At 32.2% G+C, this 26,989-nt stretch overlaps 1 protein-coding gene across 3 annotated transcripts; it reads left to right on the top strand.

The window, feature by feature from the left end:
- The first annotated feature begins 14,049 nt into the window (after positions 1-14,049).
- On the top strand, positions 14,050-19,191 carry LOC122595717 (COP9 signalosome complex subunit 7-like). Of its 3 annotated transcripts, none has more exons than XM_043768142.1 (9): positions 14,050-14,316; positions 15,349-15,424; positions 16,298-16,386; positions 16,921-17,010; positions 17,543-17,587; positions 17,700-17,770; positions 18,254-18,392; positions 18,768-18,850; positions 18,958-19,191. In XM_043768142.1, exons 1-9 carry the CDS (start codon positions 14,149-14,151, stop codon positions 18,977-18,979), a joined length of 783 nt encoding a protein of 260 aa, XP_043624077.1. In that variant the 5' UTR covers positions 14,050-14,148; the 3' UTR covers positions 18,980-19,191. The 3 variants fall into 3 exon arrangements, with proteins under 3 accessions (XP_043624077.1, XP_043624079.1, XP_043624078.1); XM_043768144.1 differs by having other exon boundaries at positions 18,751-18,850; XM_043768143.1 differs by having other exon boundaries at positions 18,748-18,850.
- The last annotated feature ends 7,798 nt before the right edge of the window (positions 19,192-26,989 follow it).

The following is a 26,989-nucleotide window of genomic DNA, read 5'->3' as shown; positions in this document are numbered from 1 at the left end:
TTTAAACATACCGACACGTGACTTTCTCATATTCTCCAACTCATCTAAATAATAGGATGGCGGATGATCATCAAAATCTGAATATGTTGTCAACTTCGACAAACTTGAAATGAGTTGAATAGGATAAGAAGTCTTGTTAACGAAGTCAACCCTGCCCTTTGAATCCGATTGTGTTGTGGTACCAGAGATGATGGCCATAGGACTCTCCTAAAGTACCACCACATACAAAAACTCAGAAAACACACATTATAAAATAGAATTTTTATTAAAAAGAAAACAAAGAAAATTTTCTCAACAAATGGCTTTATTTCAAACCTCATTCTTCATTTCTTCAAAGTCAGTGTGTGGTTCTTTTTTGACTTCCATTTCGTTATTAACCTCTTTAAGGGTTACTTGATGTTTTTGATAGTTTAAACCATTCATAAGGTCCTGTAACTGCAAGTTACACGAGATAGTCACGCAATAGTTATAAAATCTAACATTTTCAAAAGAAAGAAAAGAAAAAAAACAATTGTATGTAATCTATGCCACATTTTATAAGATACACTTTTGGGACTGTACGTTTTACCTTATTAACAAAATATTTCAAAAAATTGGGTAAAATACTAGTAGATGCAATGTTGATATTTAAGTTAAAGAAACAAAGACAAAATGGCATGATAGAGATATAATTGAAAATAAGAGAGCTGAACTTATACCTTTCTCTTTTTGTACACATCATGAGCGGGTTCTTGGTCACAGCCAGACATGATCATATCACCATCCTAGGATCGGATCAGTAAAACATATAATCATATTAGAATGAGAAGATCATTCAATACTTTAAATACAAAAATACGTAAGTAACCAAAACTCAAAAATCATTTATGTTAACATAAAACATGGAGACGAAAGATATATAGAAGGAAAGAAGCTTATATTCTAATATATACATCTATCGCTCCTTTAAGTTCACGTCAAAAAAATGATGCACCAATTGCGCGCATTTGGCCGGATTTTTGATAGTAGATATATGTTCGAGGTGTATGGCGTTATTACATAGAATCACATCATTAGCAACAGTTTAAATGAATCAACTTCTTTTCAAAAAGTAGCTTAAGGAAAGTAAGAAGTTGTGATTATTTTAAATGTAAATATTTTTAGCCTTAAACCATAATGAAAACTCACTGGTTTGGGTTTGTGGTTATCCTTGGTACACTTCTCATTCATCTTCATTTGTAACGTCACTAGCAGCCTTAAATCTCTCGTGAGCTCTTTCAATGTGGCATCGAAACCATCAAGCCTTCGACTCAACTCCTCATGTGGTTGCTCCATTTAAGTTGCTGCAAAAGAGATTTTGGTAATCTTTAATCACTGTTGTTAGAATTATTTATTCCAGTAATAAGCGAGATCATAACATATATATGTTTCAAACATTTATCTTAATTGCACTATATATATACTATATATTGTAAAACAAATAGGAATTTATGGAATTTTAAGCTTCAACATTCAACAATTCATCAAAACTATATTAAATCAATAACATATACTATTCGCCACCGTCACCAATCGCCGTCGCCACCACCTCCGCCACCGCCGCAATCACAAACCGATCACTGACACCGCTACCACTGCACGCCACCACCACCCTTTACCAGCCACCGCCGCCCTCATTACATCGCGGCCCGCCGCCGCCATTACACCGCCACATCGCGAGTACCCTTCTAGTAGCTATAAGGGCTAAAAAGACCATTATCTAAACAAAAGACGTCAGTATTCCATCAAAATTAGACTATACTTTGGTGTTTGGAACAGAGACGGAGCCAGAATTTTTTTTGCGAGAAGACAAAATAAAAATTGTTTGTCATACTTAAGAGTCGTATCCGAGAATGTAGAATAATTGGAGTCTAGCTCGGGGTTAGAAAATGGACTCAAAATAATTTCGTTCTCTACATCGGGTGTAACGCTCAAATTCAAAAACTACTAGTTATTTTTAATAAATGAACACCACACTTTCCTGACAAGGTCTTATTAAATGAAAACTTATACAATTATAGTATAGTACCCCAAAAAATATAATTTTTTATTAGGGTAATTAGTTTGGACATATATCTTTTCTACATAAATATTATGATTATTAAAGGTAAACAATTTTTTAATATACCAATGAAAATGTTTCGATGACCAATCACTTTTAAAAAATAATTAAGCTTATGACAATGAAGATAATATTTATATATATTTCCTATTTAGTTTTTCTTATTTAAAAAAAAATTACAAATATACTATTTAAATTTTAATAAATTATAATAGATTTATAATTTATTATAATAGTTTTTCTTATAATTTTAATAAATTATATTTATAATTTTAAAAAAAAAAAAGAAGAAAGAATGGTATGATTCTCTCATTCCTTTATATTTCCCATCTACCTTATATGGCTTTTTGATCTTCCAAAAGAATTCACAAACATATACCTTATCTATAAATGCTACAACAATATATAGTAGCTAGCAGCTGTTACCTTAAATGGAGACCAAATTTTCTGTCTGTAATAAGTTTTGTAATCTGGGTCACCCGGGGCCCCTTCTAAAGCAATGAAAGAGGAAGCAATGGAGACACTTAAGCCAACTTAAAAAAGGATTTAGGTGTATAAATGTAATTATGTAATAACATCAAACGTGTTGGTTAGTGCTAAAGACATGGCAAGAAGACCGAGTTAAGAGGCACAAGAATATGTTCACTACTTGACTCATGACCATATCAAACTAACTTAATTAAACACAAATGGACATTGAGGCTGAGAAAAAAAGAGAACTTTTTAGTTACTCTCTTTGCAATTTAATTAATTACATGTTTTTGGTTATTATAAAAATGCAATTTCCTTTGCCTTTGGCTATCTTCCTAAATAAGATTCAAGCATATATTTGACTGGTTATTTACCTTTCGTTCAAATAAAAATTACAGTATGTATTTTTGCCATTATGCTTTTCGGTTGATTTTACAAATAATTATCTTATTTTGATCAACAGATATCTATCTCTATAAGATGTTAGTCTCTCCAAAAAGTATCATACTTTCAAAACTGAACGATCTATTAAGTATTAACTATATATCAACTTATTACTTTCAACTGCTAAATTTGTTTACACCTATCAAACCTTTTTATAAGAGAAGGTCTTGTTTGTACATTGCATAGATGTACAAACTAAAATATTGCGTAAGTTATGCTAAAAACCAGTGTAAAAGAAAAAAAATATATATGCCCCTTGAGTTTATTGAATGTAAAAGAAAAAATATTGCGTAAGTTTATTGAAAAAAAAAATACATGACACCTAACTTATACTGTTAAACACAAACCATTTGATTTAACTTAGAATTTGTCTATATTTTGCAAAACACAGTAAAACTAATAGATTTTTCTTATTTTCACGATGTATTAATTTGTTGTTACTTTTTGAAATCTGAAAAAATTAGTTTTAACTATTAATAACAATTTCATTGTTTGTTTCATAGCATGATATATATAAATATGTTATTGTATAATTTTATTCTATCGATGATTATATTAAGTTTAAAAAAAAAAAGTAAAGATCTAAATTGTTATTACTATCAGAAAAATTTACTTAAATATTAATATTCTTATTTTTATTTTTTAAGATTTTTTTTTCAATTAATCACAAAAAAAATATATTTTAACATATGTAACTTTTTTACGTTTAGAATCAACTAACCTTTATTTATTTTCAATTTTTACTTTTCAATTATATTTAATTATTTAATGGGTGTATTAATATTAACTAAATTTTATTTTTTGAAAACTTATAATTTTAAAAAATAGATCAAACCATGCATTAACTTACACGAATCCATAGTATATTATCACACAAGACATTACATTACATTACATTACACTACACTATATATTAAAGGCCATGCTTATGAATAGTAACTCGCCTGCGTGGCAAGTTACTATTCGCTCAGGTTACGTCCTGTATTACTATTCGGGTTTTGTTAAATCGCATTCCTTTTAGATTTTTTATTACGGGTTATTTTTTTGATTTTTTTCACACTTTTTTTTCCCTTTTGAATTATTTGACCTTTTGTGGTACACCCCGTACCACTACTTGCATTTTGTTACATCGCATCCGTTTAATTTTTTAACTAATATATTTATGTTTTTGCCATAACATACCCCGTACCACTACTAGCATTTTGTTACATCGCATCCGTTTGAATTCTGAACTAATATATTAATGTTTTTGCCATAACATACCCCGTACCACTACTTGCATTTTGCTACATCGCATCCGCTTGAATCTGAACTAATATATTAATGTTTTTGCCATAATACATCCCGTTTGGGTTTTTACTATGGGTTGCTTTTTGGTTTTTGCACACTTTTAATCAAAGGTATTCATGACAGAATTATTTTTACTAAACGGTTGAAGGTTGACGCCAATATACTAAAATAACGTAATCATTTCAACATGACAATAAAAACCCCGCAACGCGGGGTCCAAAAGTTTTCTAGTTAATATTTATAATAAGTTACTTCCGCATAACAACAATAGCAATACGCTAAAGTTATTTAATCTCTTTATATATAAATCTCTATCAAATTATGATTCAAAAACCTAACAAATCCTATCACATACATCTACCTTATTAACATATAATCAAGAAAATAATAATATATTTATATACTAGTTAATTAACCTGGTTTCAACCCGGGCTTATTAATAAAAAATTTGTAATAATAAGTTATGTCGATGTCTAAAAATTATGAAATAGTTCAACCATCCTCGTAATCTCGGAATAATATACCTTGTATTTCGAATATATATTAGCTTATTAACCCGTATAACATCCAGATTTAAAAATCTATTATGATAAAACTATGTAGATGATAAAAATCTAAAAGACCATGTACAAAATATTAGAGTTTTCAAAAAAAAAACTATTTTTTTTAATAAAAAAAGACATCATAAATAAAAAATATCAAAATGAAATAAACTTAAAGAAGAAAAATGCTTATAATATCATAAATAAATTTTAAAAAAACATAAATTTTAAATAAGATTATGTCATAAATCTAGAAAATAAAAAAGAAATAATTCATATAAATAAATCTAATAATGACAAGTAAGATTATTTATAAAATAATGATATCATAAGAATTTTGTTTTATTAATATATAAGATTATCTTACCGATCAACTTCCACCTAATAAAAATATATTTACCCCAAATAATTAGAATTACTTATTCATATTAAAATACAGGTAAATAAATAACAATATTATTTTATTATATCAAGTCTCAAATAGCCAATTACAAAAATTTATTTAGATATACTCTAGACCACATATTGAAAATGATGATTATTTATTTTTTATTTTTTGAAAAGTGTGAGTTACTCGCAATTGATAATAAGTCTATCATACATCGTCTTAATTGGATACGCACTAAAAAGCGTGTGGCAAAATAGATCCTCAACTGCTCACTATATGTGGGAATTAATTATATGTGATCACTCCAATTATATTTTGGACATGAGACCTCTTCCAATCCATGTTTCCACATATAGGTATTAAGTTAATTTATATATATGCGTTCATAGTATTAAGTTGAAATTTTATTCTAGATGTATGCATGATTAAAAAGTAGCATTGTGCCCGCCCAATGCGATTGCGTGGTGAAGGCGGCAACTGTTGGTGACGGGGCAGCGGCGAGTAATATATGTATTTGATTTTAAGTAGGTAATGAGAATATTTTAGAAAATAAAGTTTGTGGCGTAAATTGTTCATTAATGGCAATTTGGACAATTTGCATTGTCCAAAAGAATAATATTCAATACGGAGCTACAATCTTTAATAGAGAGTATCGATGTTCTTCTTATAAGTCCAAAACCATAATATTGCTTTTAGTTGAAATTCTATATTGTATATATACTTTTTATTTTCTTTTAAAATATTTTTAATTTCATTAACATCGTGGAGAATGCCACCCAATGAAAAATTCTATATATAATTCATACTCCATTAACATTAACAATTCATAACTACATGTTACATCTTCTTATATACACATGATAAGGTATGCCTTATTTGTAAATGTGAATATCAATGTTGTATACATATGGTTTATAGGTGTAACCGTCTAATTTTACTAATAGACATAACAATCATACCCAATTATGAGTTATATGTTTAAGGTTATTAGAATTTCAATTCATCCAAAACTATGTTCGTTCTTCATTGAAGTTTTTTTTTTTATACTAAGCTTTTATTAATTTATTTGTTAAAAATTTAGCTTAACTCGTGCAACGCACGGGCCAAAAACCTAGGTTAAATATATATCTATAAAGCAGAGTTATCATAAATTTTCAACATTAAACTTAAATTTTCAATATTGATTTTAAGTATTTTCCCAAAATGCCCCTGTTATCTATTTTATAATTACCTAAAATAATAATACTCTTTCTCTCTCCTCAAATCTCAACCAATTATATCTCCTCCATAAATCATTTATTCCTCCAATTCATTCAAAATCTTTTATCTCAAAAATCGTAAATCGATAAATTATAAAATTTGTATATGTGTTCTTAAAATGTCATGCTCTTTCATTAGAGATGTCATTCGATATACTTTTGACCAATTTTTAAATTCGAGGCGGAGCCTGCATGGCTAAGGCATTTGACTAACACACTCTATAACATATCAACTACTATGACCTATCACACTCTATGACTTAGCTATCACCCTCATCATCTCACCGCCGCAACGCGCGGGTACATACACTCGTTAAAAAGAAAAGAAAATAATGCTCATATGAAATTTGTGTGAGGATTTCTCCAAGTTGATTCCCCAGCTTGGGTCAAGTTGAAAAAATCTTGATCCTTGAATGAAAATCAAGAACGAAGATCGATTCAATATTTATTTTCAAATCTTAGCCCTTAAATTTCATCTAAAGTTTAAGATACTTTTAACTTAACCCCTCAAATTTAGATGAAAGTATCGTGTTCAATTTCGAAGAATGGAGAAGATATCGAGATTTTAAGTTTTCTGGTGACATTTTTTTCCGGCCGCCTTGCTGTTCTTCATTTTTTTGCAGATTTGTTGCATTTTCCGAAATCACCATTTTACAGAAAGGCCAAGAAGGAAGTTCTTTAAACGAAAAACTTGTAATTTACTTTCTCTAAATTTCGTGAACTCAAAAACACTACTCGTTTTGGTGTTTTCTTACATATATAGTCCTTTCAGTATCTAAAGAAGATATGGAGAAGTTGCGGTTGGCGTTAAAGACATTGTCTAAAGCAGAAAAGCAGCTCGAATGTCAAATGATAAGTTGACATGGTTGACTGGGACGTATCTTTACTATATATAAAACTAAAGTCCAATGCTAAAATTTAGCATAACATTGAACCTTTAAAACCCTTTCTTTCTTTAATTTATTTTAAAAGTTATTGATTATGATGTCATAATTAAATAAATGTATTTAGATATAAAAACAAACTAAACATTAGGTTGTTAGTTTCCGTTAAATTGTAGGCTTTGTCTAGTGATACAAATCATATCATGTTAATTATATTGTTTGTATAAATAACACGGCTAGCGATACATATTAATTTGTAGATTTCCATAAAGCTACATTCTAAACTTAATTTATATGTCTTAGAAAAATTGATCTAAAATTCATGTATTAGAAAAATTATTCATTCCACATCTCAAAACTCACTTATAAATTTTATAATAAAAATACAACTATTTATGTACGTTAATAACAATCGTTAGCAAGACCTGTTAGATCAAATGGTTAATTGGTGCCCTATTGAAAGAACTGACAGATGAAATATTAGCTTGAAGATTTGGGATTGAATCTTGATTCCCCATGGTTTCGGTTATTTACCTCTTAAACATATGAGCATACATTTTATCACTTCTGAATAGCAGGAGTGCACGGGTTTCAAATTCTAACATACTGTCTACATTGGATGTTACTGTAGGGGTTCGAATTATTAACATCTAACACTTGCCATTTAAAGTTGAAGACTCGATTAATTACAACCCAAACAAAACAAAAACTCATAAAAACACTTGGAATGTTTTAAGTTATTGGTCGATCACTTTTTAAGTTTATAATAATTTATATCGCTTTCTATTTTAAACCTTTTGATTTGCGTCATATGTATTGAAATAAACTTAAATGGTATGCTATTATAAGTGTATGTGTAATCTATTTACACCATTTGCTTTGTTGTCAAGATTCTATATTTACCATTTGCATCACAAAACTATAATAAATTATCTTTTTTTATAACTATAATAAGTTATCTTAATACTACCCGGGTATTCACCCGGGTGCTTAAGCTAGTATGTATATAATACTAAATAATATGTTCGTGGGATATGATATGGAATTGTTTTATAAAAGAAAATACATAGAAATTACATGTAATCAATAAATGAAATAAAAATAAATAAAAATAACTTTTAAAATTATCTTTGACTGGCTACTTACTTGCGACCCCATAATAGTCATTTTAGCCGGTTTTTTTTATTCAAATAAAACTTTTTTTTGTTTGAGCCTCAAAAAAGGTTTCAGTGACAAGTTGAGTGACTTTCCAAGTAATTAGCCCAAAGAATATTCCTCGTATTGATTTCAACTGATAGCTAACGTTAATGGGCTTCAACCATCTGTTTAAAACCTCGTGAACCATAAATAAGAATCATGACAACTTGAGGTTAGAAAAGGTTTGATTCTTTAAATGTTGGCTTTTGCATTCACTAGTTTTTCATATTTCTTGGTTAAAAACGTTTTAACCACCTAATTTTGATACAATAATTATTTTAATAAATCAATTTAAAAAAAACAACTTATTGATCAACCTAAGAACTTGATAATGACATTTGGCATAAATAAAGGAAGAGCTAGAATGTGAGAGAGAAATAATAAATTACATTTGTCATGTGATAAAAATTTTAGGTTGATTATTAAGTTGATTTATTAAGTTGATAAATCATTACTCTTTTAATAATTTAATTTTTGAGTGGAATTTGGAACCACTCGATCTAGATATAAGATATTACTTTAACCAATATATATATAACAAGGTGATAAATTCATTTATAAACAAACAAAAACCCTTGGATGGATTTCATCTTTAATTTATAACCATTAGATCAAATTTAATTATTTCATCTTTGTTAAATGACAATATTAATACTTTTACTTTATAGATTTGTCAAAATATTCCTTTCTTAATTATAATAATATACAATAAATAATATATAAAAAATAATAATATATATCGATTGTCCAATTCGAACTCTTTTAAGAATTAGTTTACATATTGTACTACTAGATGTAACTTAGGATTGTATGGAATTGTAAACTTATGAAAATTATATATTTATTTAATGATTTAATAATTTAATGAGGGTCTTTTATTTATCTTATTTTTGTTAACAATTTTAAGTTATTGTTTAGATCTTAATTAAAATAAATTTTAATCATAGTTATAATCTATCTATTAATATATATATATATATATATTAATGTCCATGAAATGCATTGACAGATGGTCTTATAAATATGATATTTATACTAACATCATAAAATCAAAATTTTAGGTTTTTTCCGTATAAGGCTACTTACATTATATACAGTTTAATCATTGGATTATTATTTTACAGTTTGGTTTAATACGTTTTTATCTTTTTTATATCACTCAAAATATTTTTTTTATTGTAAATAATGTTTATAAATTAAGTCAGATGACATAGTTATTAAATTAAAAACCATAAATTTATGTAAAAGTTGTAACTGACCGTTTGTTTATAATATTAATAGCATTTCAAACAAATATTGTAATTGGTTATTAATTAGTTAGGAAAAATATATTTTAATATATACATATATTAGATAAAAATAAAAATAAATTTATTTGGTGGTGGTCATTGTAGTTACATCGCAACAATGTACACTTTTGGGATAACAATGCAGCAAGCGATGACCTATTTTATATTGTAAATATTTTGTTTCTTTGGACAAGCACATATCGTAACTATCTATTTTCTTAAGCCGTGTAACAAATTAGCCCAAGTCATTTGACGTAATTTTATTTTGGTGCCTTGTCAGAACATCTAGTAACAAATTCAGTCGTTTTAACAGAATTTATCTAAAATTGATACCTTTATTATTTTAATATCTCTTATTTATATTTGTCAAAATATTAGTTTATCACATATTAACCGTTTAATAGATTTATTTATATTATCGCGTATTACGCGGGAAGATAATCTAGTTTCTCATACATCTACTAGATTAATCACCATGAATATAAGAAACAAAACAACTGAATGAAAAAGAAGCGCTTTCTTTCGTCTTCTAGGCGAAAACTTCGTCATTTCTATACAGTTATACTTCCGCATCACTCACTACCCACCAAAAATCATTAGTTCACTGATGTTTTTCTTGGCCACGAACCCGCAAGTCATCAATCATGAGTAACATATCAGATGGCTGCGTGTAAAATATGGAGCTTAGATCGCGCTATACTTAATTCGAAACCAAGTCCCAAATGTTACAAACGAGCAAAGGAGAACACATTATGGTTAATTGCTATTAGAACACAAAGGGCATAATATATCATGTATTCTCCAATAAAATCAAAATATAATTAAATTAGCACCAATTAAATCACCTTTTATTCATACCCAAATAAAAACGTAAAATATCTATTGTATAATAAATTTTAAATCAATGGTATCATCAAAGTAGTAGTAGTGATTTTGGACTGTAGTGGAATTCAATTTCATATTGCTAAAGTACAACTGATATATCAACACCTTTGACGAATGTACGTATGTACTAAAATATCTAATAAACGATCAAGTTCAAATGGTTGATTGAACAATACTAATTGCCTCTTTATAGTTATTATGCAATATTGTATGTTATGAGAGTTTTCAGCTCTTTTCATATAAAACCATCAAGTTAAACATAATGGAAAACGTACTAGAGTTCAAAAATAGTTGTTTAATCATAAACGGGGTTGAACAATAAAAAATGAGAGGGAAGAAAAATACGTAAAAAAGCTACCCAAATCCTCAATTAGATAAAAAATAAAAATAAAAATTGATAACTTTAAAACAACAAGAATCATAAATCCTCAATTAGTCATATAATGTTTGAACATGAAATAATAACAAGCTCAATGACAATACAAATTTAACTGGGCAATTATCAGTTATCGATATGCAATGCAAACTTAACAAACTATTTACAACTCTAAGGTAACGATGACAACTCACTTTGTCGTTAAAATTATCTATCTATACTATCTATATAAACAAACTACCTCCCCTAAAATTTAACACTCTACCTTTAAAATCTCTAATTTATCCTTTTAATTTATACTACCATCAAACACTTTATTCTTGAAATTCCAAAAATACCCTTAAAAAAAAACTTACGCGTGTCTCTTCCCTTCCGTGAAGTTACTCACATAGTATACAAAAAAAACACACATGCATGCGTTATCGAATTTAATAATCAATCAACATAAACAACGCTCACTCTAAAACAACAACGACGGTTTGCACTTTCAGCCAGACTAAGAAACACTTGAGTTGAATTATACATTCATGTAATAACACGGTACAACTACTTAACCAACGTTTTTTTCTATGCTCCGCCGCATCGCGCGAATACAAGGCTAGTTTTTTAATGAACACTATCTATGCTCATATATAAAGTATGTTTCTATTCCTTTTTTAGAAATTGGGTAAATTACACTTTTCGTTCCTGAAGTTGACAGTTTTTTTACTTTTCATCCCTAATGTTTAAAGATTACAATTTTAACCTTAAAGTTGACAAATTTTTGCAATCAAGGTCCTTCCCTTAGACGGCGTTCATTTTTCGCCGGTAACGTATGCACGTGATAAACACGTGAGGGTATTAATGTCATCTGACCGTTGTACCTGAGGGACGAAAAGTAAAAAACGTGCAAAACTTCAGGGACGAAAAACGTAATTTACTTTATATAGATTTTTTATAATATGAAAAGTAAAAATAAACAAAATAGTAAATAATTTTTTTCTTCAACTTTTCATCCTTTTATATTAACTTTATAATAATATAGTAATTTTTTTTTATAATAAATATTTTTTCTATAATAGTTTTTTTTCTTCAACCACCAACCGGCCGCCACCACGATTCTTACCATCATTCTTTTCAACATTCATCTCCAACATTTTCTCATATACCATCTAGATCAAGACCCGAAAATTCATTCCAGATCTGAAAACCCATTGAAAACCAAGATCCGAATTGAAGAACCCAGATTGGTCGGGTTTAAGTAACAGTGGTGGTGGTCGGTTTTTGTGTGCACATATATACAAGAAATACCCAGAATTGTTTAAGAACCCGGTTTTGATTTTTTTTCTTTTATACTATAAAAGGAAAAAACTATTTATTGTAAAAAATATTTATTATTTTTACTTTTTGTCCTTTTATATTATTACGATCTTCACCCGAGGGAAAGATTGAAGAAAAGTAAATATATTATAAAAATAATAAATACTATTTATCATAAAGGAAATAATTTTCTTTATCTTAAAATATATTTTTATAATAAATAATAAATTTTAAAAGGAAAAAAACTATTTATTATAAAATAAAAAAAATATAATTATAAAATATTAAAATTTTTTAATAAGTATATTATAAAAGGAAGAAATAATAAAAAAAATAATTTATTATATTATTATAAGAATAATTTATTATTTTTATTTATTTTTATATTATAAAAAGTAAAAAATGTAAAGTAAACGCATTTTTCGTCCCTGAAATTTGCATGTTTTTCACTTTTTGTCCCTCGGGTATAACGGTTAAATGACATTAATACCCTCACGTGTTTAGCACGTGCATACGTTAAAGGCGAAAAATGAACGCCGTCTAAGGGAAGGACCTTGATTGCAAAAAATTGCCAACTTTAAGGTTAAAGTTGTAATTTTTAAAGATTAGGGATGAAAAGTAAAAACCTGCCAACTTCAAGGACGAAAAATATAATTTACCCTTAGAAAACTTAATATTTTAAGTTAAGAAACTATTCTTAGCCATTCATCTTTAGCATGATAGATTATGCTAAAAAAAGTTATCATTCTGTACTAAGGATAATATGGTCATTTCACACTTTTAAAAATATAAAAAAAAGATTGTATAGTCAAGAACATGGTAAATGGTCTCTTCACGGTTGTGGTCCCTGTTTCGTATTTCTCTCTCCTTCTCTATTTTCATTTTTCTTTATCTCGCCGGATTTCAAGAATTCACAAGAATTATAACACTCGCCGATTACACATCTCAAACTCCGGAGTCAAAAACACGAGTAATAATAGGAACTATCGTTTTTGCAGCTATGTGCATGCAATATTTCTAGTTTTACATAACCCGTTATTGCACGCCACGAGAGATAGGATTGTGAAATGAATTTTTGTTTTCGGCTCTGGATATTCTATTGGTAGCTTCAAGATAGCTTTGGGCCTTATTGGAGTGTTCTGCTTCATTGTGGCACTATCAACTTTTTCAAGAAAAGCCTTTATAATTGGAAAGTAGAGGAGATATGCTAGACCCATATGTATACTTCTGTTTACTATTTATGTTTTTCCCAATCTATCATTGGTTAGTTTGTATCCCGGGCTATGTTTAGGACTACTTCAAAAACACTATAAAATGATAACCGGTGATTAAGTCTTCGTAAATGGAGTTTTTCTGGTGTTTTGGATTATTATAATTGGTAAGAGTTTTTTTAGTCCTCGTATTAATATTGCGGGAGGGTCCGTTGGTAAATTCTAGTTATATAGTTATTATTCTTCTAGTGTCTTGCTAATTGGTTTTTTAATATAATTACGCAGGGGTTTTTTATTAGAATTAGAATTTAAAATTAATCGTTTATTAAAATAAAACAAATAAAAATACTTGTTTTGTGACGAATATTGATACAGGTACAAAAAAATATATATACAAAAGAAAAAAATAAAAAAATAAAAATCCCAAACGTACTTAGGAATACATCTCACAAAACCCCCCCTTTTCTTGAAAGTAGAAACCCTAAAATCCTCAAAAATCTCCATTCAATAAATCTTGAGTAAAATTAATAATAATGGATATCGAAGAAAAACAAGCTGAGCATATCGATCACTTTGTGAAACGAGCTTCTTCAGCAATAAACGATTCATCAGTATCACTTGCAAACTTAGTCGTTGATGCCACGTCACATCCGTCTCTCTTCGCTTTCTCCGAGATCCTTTCCGTCCCTAACATTCTCCAGGTCTTCACTCTTTATTTTTCATTTATATACACATTATATATATATATATATATATATGCTTTTAATTATTTGTCTAATTGTTCTGAAATAGCGATCATATATATACATGATGATTATATATACTGAATGTAGAATCTATGTAACGACATAATTCCGTTTGCCGATCGCTATCTGCAGATTTAGAGAGTGAATTTTTATATACATTTTATAATATAACATGCTTTTAGTTTTTTGCCACATCAGTGAAAAATCATGAATTTAGATTTTAGGAAACAATAAAGCGACATAATTTCGCGGTTCTGTTTATCGTAATAGAGGCAAATTAAATCTGGATTTCGTTTAATTTTACCTAATTTTTTATCACTGCCTTTTGTTTTTCACATTAATCTCTTCTATTTGTAAGTAGGATAAAAATCATTCACTTAGTTTATGTGACGTTATCGTTTGATTGTTGGGATTCCGTAACACTTGGCCCACACAGGCAGTACTGAGTTTCGACGGCTTATAATATTTTTTGACGAGGGAACTTTTTTTTTTTTTTTATCGATTGTTAGTTAATGCCTTGCTCGTGACCAATATATATATATATTGTTCCCTCTATTTGGTGGCATACACAAAGCTTGTCTCCTTAATGACCACTTCTGAAGTCTGTGTAATTGATAGACAACCATCATTAGTTGACTTCCTGAATGATGCTACAATGTTATATTTGGATTTTTTGACATATAATTCCTTTATATCCATTCTTGCACATCTTATCATCTAAAGTGGAACCCCACCTGACCAGCTATTCTTATCTTAGTGTTCTAGTCCTAGTTTTTATTGTTATTATTTGAATTAATTATATAGTGTCATTTGGAATCAATGTCCCTGAACCCTTGCAATCATGTGTTATTCAAGTGGCTGACCAACCTTACGGATATTAGAATAAATATAAGCGACCAGTTCCAATCTTATATGAATTACGGTTGCCATTTCAAGCTTTTTGATCTCTTCATCTTTCTGTGCGCTAATCAAAAAAGTTTTATGCAGTTACGGGGAACAGAACATTCTGTATACCTTGATTTGCTACAGATGTTTGCTCATGGAACATGGAGTGAATACAAAAGTAAGCTTCTTTCCTCTTTTTGTTACACATAAACACATCCACCAGTACAATTGTTGGGTTAGAGAAAAAAAAAGGATCTTTTAGTAGATAATAACAGAAACATGGTATTTGGGTATTGCTTTATAAACTGCTTATTTGTTTTTCTTGTTTGGTATCGGCATACAACGTACGAACACTTTTTAGTTCTTAGTTTCTGGATCTTGTTACAGCAGAAGCAAATCCAAACACATTGCGTTTTGTTACAGCTGTTTATCAGTTTGTGCTTATTTCATAATCCATAAGCAGTTTTGATAAGCAACCTGTACCCCCCCCCCCCCCCCCCCCCCCCCCCTTAATATGTATACCAATACAAATTTTAATACATATGCATATTGACTAAAAGATAAGTGTAATTACTAAACAACGACAGCTAACAAAGTTGAATAGTATTGAACTCCACTGCATCACTTATGACTATCGAAATATCAAGTATTGTGCAAAAAGATGACGGGCAGAACCCATAAGTAGATATATGTGTCTTGACGGGGTTAAGGAAAACATTGGGATCTAAAATATTTCTTTAAGGGCCTTCATGCTTGTATATATAGATTTCTTCAAGGGCCTTCATGCTTGCATATAAAAGTGCAGCTTTTTCTGCACTCATACAATCTTTTTTGTTTATATCATTTGTTTGACATCTACTATAATACTAACGGATATCAAAACAATCTTTTATGCATTAAGAGACACCTTATTGGACTTCATTTGCTTTTCATCTCTTTTAATTGGCATGACATGTATGATATCCACATTATCCACCGCACTTACGTCTAATGTCATGTTGTTTGATGGCGTTCAACATTTTTTATTCTTTTTTTAATTAATAATCTGTAGGTAATGCCAGTAATCTTCCGCAGTTGATGCCTGAGCAGGTCCTCAAGTTAAAGCAACTTACAGTGCTTACACTTGCCGAGGCTACCAAGGTATTTTTTATTTTTTTTTGCATACATTTGGTAGCTGTGATGATCACTAGTTTGATCAACTTGGTACATTAAATTCACTGCTAAATAAGGATGTTTTTGATGGTCAGTCCCCTTATAATATATATGGACATCAATCTTGTGTGAATTTGGCAAGAAGGGATAACGAAAGGTTGCAGCAACGGGAGCTAATAGAATTGAATAGAATATAGTTATGATGATGTAGTCGACATATATGGCTGAATTTAATTGGGTCAAGTGCTTGAATTCTAAATATCGGTTTTTTCAAGTACTTTTGTAGATCGGTATTTGCTGATACTAGCTGATTTTGTAACCAACTTAGAGTTTATGTGACTCTACAACTCTACAATTTTGAATTATATACAACCTTGTTATGTTCGGTGGATTCTGTTAGAGAAAGAAAACCAATAACCATTTTCATGCTATTTTTTTCCTAACCAACCATCGCAAGTTGATAAATGAATGAATTATATCATAGCTGTATGCCGTCCATGGTTTTTGATGATGGGATTTCAGGTACTTCCATATGATGTGCTGATGCATGAATTGGATGTTGTAAACGTCCGTGAGCTTGAAGATTTTCTTATCAATGAGTGCATGTATGTGGTAGGTGTTTTCCTATGAGTATGATTGCATGTATTGATTACTATGGTTTTGGAGTTTCCGGGAATTCACTTACAAATTGTGAACTAATAAATAGTTTTTTTCCCTTAAAATACATCTGTGTAAGATTACAATTTTGTAATCTTATTGATCTTTACAATTTTTGTGTGATAGATTTGTTTTTTAAGTATATATACAAGGGATAAGTGCACCAAAATGTATGTAACTAAGACCAAAAAGGTATAGTGTGCACGAACATACAAGAACCTTTATTGTATGCACGAACTAAGTAAAAATGTTCAAATTATGTAAGATGGTATACGTGGCGCCCTATATGAGCTGCCACGTGCAAGTTTTTAATTGGTCGGTCATAGTTAGTTACATAATCTGAACATTTTTACTAAGTTTGTGCATACAATGGAGGTTCTGGGTAGTTCGTGCACACTATAACTTTTCGGTCTTAGTTACCTACATTTCAACGCACTTATCTCTATATACAATTATAATCTTTAAAGTATGTGTTTCCTCCATATAGGGTATAGTACGCGGCAAATTAGACCAGCTGCGAAGGTGTTTTGAGGTGTGACCATGTATCTCTTTTTTCACAGTTTACTCTAGTTCTATTTCTATATGTGAGCATATGCATAGTTTCCCTTGCATTTTAACTGTTGTTGCTTTAATATGGGTTCTAGGTGCAATTTGCAGCAGGCAGGGATCTCAGGCCTGGGCAATTAGGGAATATGCTCCATACACTCTCAGATTGGTAATCCCACATTATGTTTGTCCACTTTTCGCATTTGGCATTAAGTTTACCAAATTGTGGTTTTATATGGTAACCAGTTCATGAAATTTTCATTTACTGCATAATCAGGTCGTTTGGATACAAGCACAAGTTAGTGTATTGATCAAATTTATAGCAATATTTTTTATAAAAAAATCCAGGAATTTTGTTACAGAAATATAAACTTGAAGACGACTTTTATAATCTCACAATGGGCAAGAACCAAGAATAATCAATGGTCTTAACATCATTTGTTTCCCTCGACCCTACATTTCGTAGCTAGTTTTTACCTTGATGAGTTTATGTTTAACTAGTATTCACTAAAGTTGCAATTATGATGGGAAGGAGAGAATATCTCACCAGTGCTTGCATTCACAAAACTAAAAAACTGTCATTGTATAAAAAAATTCTTCAATATAATTGCTTATGTTAGTTTCTCACCAATGACATGTATGGATCCCATAGGCTGAGTACATCAGACAATTTACTTATTACAATTCAAGATAAGATAAAATGGGCAGACACCATGAGTGAACTGGACAAGAAACATAAAAAAGAAAACGAGGAAAGGCTCGAAGAAGTGAAGAATGCACTCTCCCTCAAGGTCAGCACCGTACCTTTTTTATGTAAAATTTGTTTTTGTAAATACTTTGTATCTTTTATCAAGGTAATGTTCTTCTGTTTGATGATGTGTACTTCCTAGTTCTTCACACAGTCTCATTATTTGTCTTGTTCATTGACCTTGATTTGCATGTTTCATTTAGGATATTAAGCCGGTCACTTTTGTGTCCTATTAAAGATGTCATTAACCATCACTTGTACTCCATTTAGGATAGCCAATGACCAATATATTATTCTCCAATAACCACATCGGACCATTATTTTCTGGGGAGAAGGTGAATTAGGAATTATTTCATACTGGATATGTTTGTCGATTTGTCTTACTTACGTTGTGGCAGAAGTTCTCACCTATGAGCAGGCGGACATGGACTTCCGAGGACATGGACTATTCGCTGAACATGGTGGAGTAATGGATTTTGATGAAGACCGCCGATCCAAGAGGTAAATCTTCCACCATCTCTTTTGCGTACAAATGAAAAATTGATAGTTTTTATTACTTACGTCAACTAGTTTGTGACAAATGTTTGTTTAAAACTTATAATCTGCAGGAGACGACATCCGATGCGCTGAGGAGATCTGTTAGGACGATGATTGTTTGGCAGGCTAGCCAGTTATTCTCTTAGTGGCGTTACCCAACCATATATGATAGAGCTGCTGCATTCTGGCAGGAATGAACTTCTTCAGACTAGTAAAACTTTGATCTAGGAAATCTTAATCCAGCATCGATTAAGTTAACTTGACTTTGTAATTAGATCAAACTTTTCTAGCATCGATTTGCTACATCTGATGATGATCGCCTATGATGTTTTTTCTTTTTGTTTTGTCTTGGTTCTTTTGATGCTTAGTCTCATGTCTAACCCATTATTCTCAGCAATCACCTTGTCCTTGGCTCGTTGAGCAATTGCTAAACCAATCATCTAGGAACTCACTTCATGTCCCAGAAAATAACAGAGGCTTTTATGTGTTAGCCTTCATATACTATATGCTTTTTAACAGAATAGAGCGTTCACAATGTTAGGCAAAAAGAAAACAAGCTAGCTCTGTTTATTCTTTTACCAAGATACAAAAAGAACCAATTATTAAACTCTAATCTTTGCTCATGAAGTAAGTTACTACCTTACCAATATCTGCTTTAAAAGGTCAAGCCGACAATTCCAACTTAGCTGGAGCAACATTTAGAGCAAAGGATCATTCTTGATACTTAACCCTTGTAAAGGATTACAAGTATCGTTTCAAAGATTTAAGGATGGAACTTAACTTTTTAAGAAAAACCATATGAACAATCCGTATTATTAACTCTAATGCTAATCTATCTCGTTAAACACTTCTATATAGTGCCCATTGCCCCCATTCTCCTATTGAATATGGATTAATACGTAATCGATCGAACACTACCTTGAAAACGGCTCTTCTGCTAGAAAATGAAATGTTCCAAATGTTACATGATGCGTTTTTCTCTACCCATATTGATTACTATTATGCCGTACTTAAAGGTATAAATACTATTTCCTATCCCCATATTGATTACTATTATGCCGTACTTAAAGGTACAAATACTATTTCCTATTCATCATTGTTTTTTTCATCATTATTTTTATTTAACATTAATACTTTAAGTATAATTTCATCAATCATCACTTAATAGGGTTTTTTCAAAAATACAAATGAACACAGGGGAAGACAAAATTCGTGCTAGTTTCATTTTGAGTATGTTTTCCACCTAGTTTAGATATGCGCTTAATCAGTGATTAATCAAGACTCAAGAGAATAGAGAAAGTGGGGCACAGACTTGGATATCGTACTGCATTTTTTATTTTTATTTTTTTTGTTTTTTTTTCAAAATGCAAAATTAAAAAGATCATATCCTTCATTCCCTAGTATTAACTGTACATTATCAATCAAGACTCAAGAGGATTCAAATACTAAATTTTGGTTTGTGTATTTATTATGTCCCACGGCGTCACAATATACAAGATTATAATGAACACAGAACAGTTATAGAGAGAGGTGAATACAACTTTTCCTTAATTCTTAACCAACTTTTGAAATACGATTTAAAGACTCAGATTGAAATATAAGCAATGTAAGTGATAAGAATCAATAAAACAGTAAATAAACCTTCTTGAACACAGATTGTGGTTTTCAAATGTAATCATTTATTAAGATATAATCTATACAAATAATTACAGGGTTGTTGCGGAAACAAGATAACCTACAAATATCTAAACAACCCTTGAAATAACAAACAACAATCAATAAGTTCTAGCTCAAGAGAAGAAGCCCAAGCTAACTTCTCACAGACTAAGCTGTGTGTAAAAGCAAAGAGAACTTGTGTGAAGAATGATTAAAAGGAATGCCACACATATGCATACAAGGAATGTGGCTTTTATAGGCGAAAACCATTCTTCTCTTGGTATCCAATTAAGCCACGTATTCTTTATTTGTTGGACGATCAAAGGAATATTGGATCGTGCCTTCATCGTACTTGAGGTCCCCAAAACCCGCATCACGTCATTTTGATCCTCCAATAAGAGTATGGACACGCATATGTATTTCTGTCACCAACCTAGATTCTAGGAACCTTCCTAGTCACGTCATTTGTCCTTATCAACAAATCTAGGTTGTTATCTTCACTTGATTGTCAGACACAGATTGCTCGTTTGTTAAGAGCAAATCTGTCTAAATGTTTCCAAGCTGACTGCTAATCCCAAGTTGTCTTCCACTAACAACTTGATCTTCTATCTTCAATCCTCCTCTTCGACTTGGACTGATAGCTATAACCATTTGATGCAGCTTGAACAACACTTGCTTCCATAAGATAAACAATTACAAAGAATGAAGCATGATCTGGGCCAGTTACAGATCGCAAGTTGTGTCAACTTAGTCTGACCCAGATCAGATTACAAGAACCAAAAGATTTCTAAGTGTTTATACATCAGATTTGTCATCATTAAATTTACAATTAACATCGGGACTCAACAATCTCCCCCTATTTGATGATAACAAAACCCAACACACTTTTCTAACTATCAGCTTACAAAGAATCAAATAAAATATGACTATCAGTTTATGACCCTTTGAATCTTTTGGGTTATTTTTGATCTGATATGAAATATTATCAAAGAAACTGATTATATATATACATCAAACTTTACATAGATTATAAAAAAATATTACACATAATTTTATTGTCCTCCTAAAATATCAACAGTTTCTTGTTTCACTTCAAATGAAGGGGCAACTTTAACATCTACATTTCTATAACAACCTTCATCAATGAGAATCTGCTCATACCCATTACCTTGCTCACAAAAATTAACACAGAATCTATACAATGTAAAAAGGTGCATTGTTGGTACCTTTTTAATTTCAGCAGATCTCTGGAAGACAAGTTTCCCTCTAGCATTTGCAAAATACATTCTATGCTCTGGTTCAGTAATGTGCATTCCACACCTTGCATCTTCAGGACCATCAAGTTTGACATGTCTTCTTTTCTTCTTTTTGAGTGGCTCTTCTGACTCATCCTCATCTTCCATATCATAATGCTTGGGTTTTGGAAGGCTTGAGATATCAATCTTGTTTTTCACAATTATGGTCAACTTCTTCTCAAGTACTTCCAAAATAGTTTCTCTATGAATGCCAGACTGATTAAAAATGATGTCATGTAGCTCAACCCACTCTGTATAACCTAGATCAAACAATTTGTTTAGGTCATAAGTTCCCCAGCTGGTTTCATAGTCTTCTCTTGTACATCTGGTGCTTGGTATGGACAACCCCTTTCTCTTTTTGAGTTGAACCTTAATGATTGTCTCAGGATATTTTCTGTAATTCAATCTTTCTTTGACTTTCTTTACATCCAGAGCTTCCCATCCAGCATGAGCTTGCACACTTTGCTGCACCTCCTTAACTTTCTGAGATGGGCTAGTGTGAAACACCTCTTTTTTCTTTTCTTTTCTCACAACTTTCCCTTTGGATCCTATAGCTGCAAGGTTTTCTTTTTCTTCCCCATTCAGTGTTTCTTGAAAAACCTTGGCAACATCAGGATCTGATTGTAATTCAACCATCTTTTCTCTTTCTAGTCTGTCTTCCACCACCAGTTTATATGCCTCTTTAACTGACATCTTAAGATCAGGTGCTTGTTGAACAACCAGCTCCTAATCTTTTTCCTCTTGTGTTAAAACCTTCACACCACTTGACCCAGCTTCAGTGTTTCTTTTCTTTAATTTGAACTGAGACAAGGTGACTGTATCATCATTTGAAGAGGATTCAACATTAACTTCTTTAGGAGTTGTGTCAGTTTTAGAAGACACAACTTGCACAGGGGCAGCTTGGACAGACTTCTCTTTATCCACAACTTTTTCACCATTTTCTCCCCCAACAACTTCTTTTTCAACATCAACAACATTTTCAACTAATTTAATTAGTTGAATTTATTTAATGCCCTTTTGACAATTATGTGACGAGTATTATGCTAGTCGGGATTATATAAACGTGACAATCGATTTTTATAACGAAAGGTGTTGAGTCTTGGATTCGCTGATAAGACTTGCTCGCTGACGTGTGTCGTCAGCGAGTCATCAGCGAGTCCAGTGACTCTCTTCAGTGGGTTGTATGCTGCCCAAATGTTTGTCATGGCGGGAAGAATTCAAACCAGATGAAGACAAGAGTCACATGGTGCTTCTTCCAACTGTAATTTGCCTTGTATGGCAAAGGTACAGTTGGGACCAAAGCAAGGGTTTTCTCTTTCATACCCGATTTGGTAAAGAAGACAAAGGCTCATGCATGCAAGTACTTCGAGCCAATGAAAGGTCGACAACTACCATCGAGTCACTATCATTGTAAGGTTGTGTTTCCCTAATTCTCCTTTATAAATGGCAACACAGCCGCAACATAAAAAGTGTGTTAGTCACCTTGAAAAAGTGTGTCATTTTGCTTGTAATTGTTTAAGTTTGTAGTGTGTCTAGACTTAGCAATTACTTTGTTCATTTGTATTCTTGTAAGTCAAGTTTGTAATATCGACCATGTATTCATCGTTTAATCAATGATACATATGATTATACTTGCATAGATTTGTTACATTTGAACTTGTTATTGTTCTTGTTGATTAGCTTCTTATCTACTTTCTTATCTAGTTTAATTATAATACAAGTTGTGCAATCCGTGGACTGTCAAGTGATATTAGAGCCACCGTTCCATTGGAACAAGATCTGTTTGCCTTCTTGTGTTTACAATAACTTCTGTTCTTCTCTTTTCTTGAAAACTTTTTTTCTTTAAAACAAGAACATGACTTCCGTTCCCAGCCTTGTGAACACACGTGACTTTGGTTATGTGTCCACTCCTCCTAAATTCGAGCCCAAAGATTTTGGGTCTTGGAAGGAGAGAATGCTTTTTCACATCGCTGGTGTGGAACCTTATTTAATGACAATATTAACTGAGGGTTCATACATACCCATGTACGTACAAAGAACTCCAGGAGCCACACCTGATGCTCCAGAGATTGTGACTGACCTGGTAAAGCCAGAGGTCTAATAGACTGATGAAGAGCGTAAGCTGGTTAATCTTGATGCCAGGCGTAAAAACATAATTGTTGTCACTCTCCCTACTGACATCATGAAGCTCATCATCAAATATCCCTCTTCAAAAGAAGTATGGGATAGACTGGTCAGCACCTATGAAGGATCCGCTGACCTAATTAAAACAAAGAAAGTTGATTTAAAACGTGCTTATGAAAATTTCTTCTCTCTTCCTGATGAAAGTCTTGAGGGCACCTATACTCGTTTTAAAGGGTTTCTCAATGATATGACAAATGTTGGCATTACTCATGATAATTTTGAAGTATGTCATAAATTCATCGATTCTCTTCCTCCTAAATGGCAAAATTTGAGACAAATCCTTCGTACCACCAAGCAGATCCAAAATTTCGATCTGGAGGAACTGTTTGGCACTCTTCAATTTGAAGAGAAGGCCTTGGCTCAAAACATTCGAGCATCTGCTGAAGCTCAAAGACATGCTGGCCCTTCTAACTCCTCCAGCACGTCTGCCTATCCTATTTCTAACCCTCTTGCTCTTATCGCTGCTGAGCCCATCAATCTCTATGATGGTGCCAGCACCTCAAATCTTCCTGATCCTATTAAAACTCTTGTTGACGAACTTGATAAACAAGAGATGTTTATTGACTTCATGGAATTTGCTCTTCTTGCTGGAAAGAAATATTCCAGAAAATGGAACAACCGTAAGTCGGTTGCTCCTTACAAGCCTCCTGTTGATAAATCACAGGAAGAATGCTGAAGGTGTGGCAGAAAAGGCCATTACCAAAAGGAGTGCAGGGTATCCATTCCCACTCCAGTTGCTCCTAAAGCTAACCCTTCTAAAACTGCTGATGAGTACAGAAACAAATACTATCAGCTGAAGGCTAAGATGGCTGAAACTAAGGAGGCCAAAACACCAGCCAAAGGGCTGGTTGCTGAAGAACATGATTGGTCTGACTCCGATGAGTCAGACGATGAAGATTATGTTGAAACCATGTGCCTGATGGCACTCGCTGATGGTGAGGCGCTGGCGAAAGATCAAGTCTCCTCAAGTCAGTGGGTAAATGTTACCGTCAAAAAGGTACATTCTCTTCTCTCCTCTTCAGATAATGATAAAACCAAAATTATTGAGTCTTTGTCATGTGATCTTTAGTTTGTAGAAACTCTATGTGTTGAACTTCAATCTAAACTTAACTCTGCTGGCATAGAGTTAAGTGAAAAATCTGAAAAACTCTCGAAATTGAAAAATGTTCATGTAGAACTTCAATCTCATGAGTTAATGACTCAAAAACTTCAACTTGAGAATGAAAAACTCAAGGCTGAAGTTTCAAATCTAAAGAAGATTGTGACCTCATGGTCAAAGGCTTCCAGGCTTCATCATCAGTGCCTAAGTGAACATGTCCCTGCTCAGGTTCAGGCAATGATTGGTGGTGACTATGACGCTGATGCTTCACTTGCTGACTTGTTTAATGATGATGTAAAACCTGAAATTTCTATTCCTCCTTCCTCTACTATCTCTCCTGAAGAGATGAAAAAGTGGTATTTTGTCAAAGGACAAAGTGATTACCACTCTGAAATGGATGTTGGTGCTACCCTTCTTCCTCCACCAGCGAGTCCTCTACTTCTACTGAGGTAAAAGGTGTTAATTCTTCAACTAGCACCAATAACATGTTTACTTCTCAGCAGCTTTCCATCAAATCTGTTGAACCCTTTAAAAGAAGCACTGTTGTTGTGTTCTATGACTACAACACTCCTCTAAGAGTGAATTCAGTCAGTCAGCAACCTTCATGTGCTCAATCTTCTTCCTCTTCTCAGCAAGAGCCTGCTCATGTTTGGCACAAGGATGACCAACATGACTGTCTAATGAAAAGACGTGTTAGGTTCGCTGATGCTCAACCTCATCGTCAGACACCTCAGTCTGTGCCAGCTTGGTCCACTCAAAGGTATAACACTCCTCAAAGAGGAAGGTTACCTTCTCAAAACAGGTCTGTTACTCCTAAGCGAGGACACTTGTCACATCAGCAAGTAAGACCTGTTACTCCTAAGCAAGGACACTTGCCACATCAGCAAGTGAGACCTGTTACTCCTCAGCGAGGACACTTGCCTCATCAGCAAGTGAGACCAATAACCCCACAAAGAGGACAAATGCCAAATCAGCATGTTCAATCCTCTATGTCAAACAGGGAGTATCTGTCTCATAAGCAAATGAGGTCAGCAACTCCCAATCATCAATCTAGACCCATCACTCATAGAAGAGTGCCTCAATCACAATAAGGTCCCTCCTCTTCTTCCTACCCTGCTGGAAGACAAACATGGACAATGATTCAAGGATCACAAAATCCTTATGATCACAATGGTCAATCCATTCTTGGTCATGTTCCTCAGATGCCTCCTCCTAGACTTAAACAAAGGAACAAATCAAAGTCTAAACAAAAGGGCAAGGCTTCTTCCTCCTCTAACCCTCAAGTCAATGAGCTTACTCAATGAGTAAATGATCTTTCATCTCAGCTGAGAGACTTTCTCATTCAAAGTCAAAAAGGCAATCCCTCTGACAAGAAATGTTATCTATGTAGCAGCAGAGAACATGTTGCCTCTGAATGTGGAAGTGTAAGCTCAAGGGATGCTCTAGGGGTTGTTATACAACCAAATTCGTCTATGTCTGCTGGAGCATTTTCCTCGTCTACTAGGATCAGTGAGAATCCTTCTTCTGAACCTAGATCCAGTGACACCTCTTCTGTCACTGGAACAAATGTTGCTGAGTATATCTATTCTCAGCACATTGAAATTCCTCATTCTCAAAGAGTCATTTCCAATGCATGGGGACATCCAGCTATGCTGGTTGAATACAGTGCTCCTGACGTAGTCAGCAGCTATGTATATCTCCAAAGCAATAGGACTAATATCATGCCCTTTGATGAAAATGGTCCTTCTTTTGGGTACATCGATGTGGGTAATTATCCCACTCTTGAGGATGCTCTCTCAACAGAGCCAACAGTTACCTCTGAAGTACCTACCCTTAACCTTGCTGACATGGCCATCGATGAGTTCCAAA

Source organism: Erigeron canadensis, chromosome 4 (genome assembly GCF_010389155.1).
Source record: "Erigeron canadensis isolate Cc75 chromosome 4, C_canadensis_v1, whole genome shotgun sequence".
Lineage (NCBI taxonomy): Eukaryota > Viridiplantae > Streptophyta > Magnoliopsida > Asterales > Asteraceae > Erigeron > Erigeron canadensis.
Note: the sequence above shows the minus strand (reverse complement) of the source record. Positions and strands in the feature narration are given on the sequence as shown.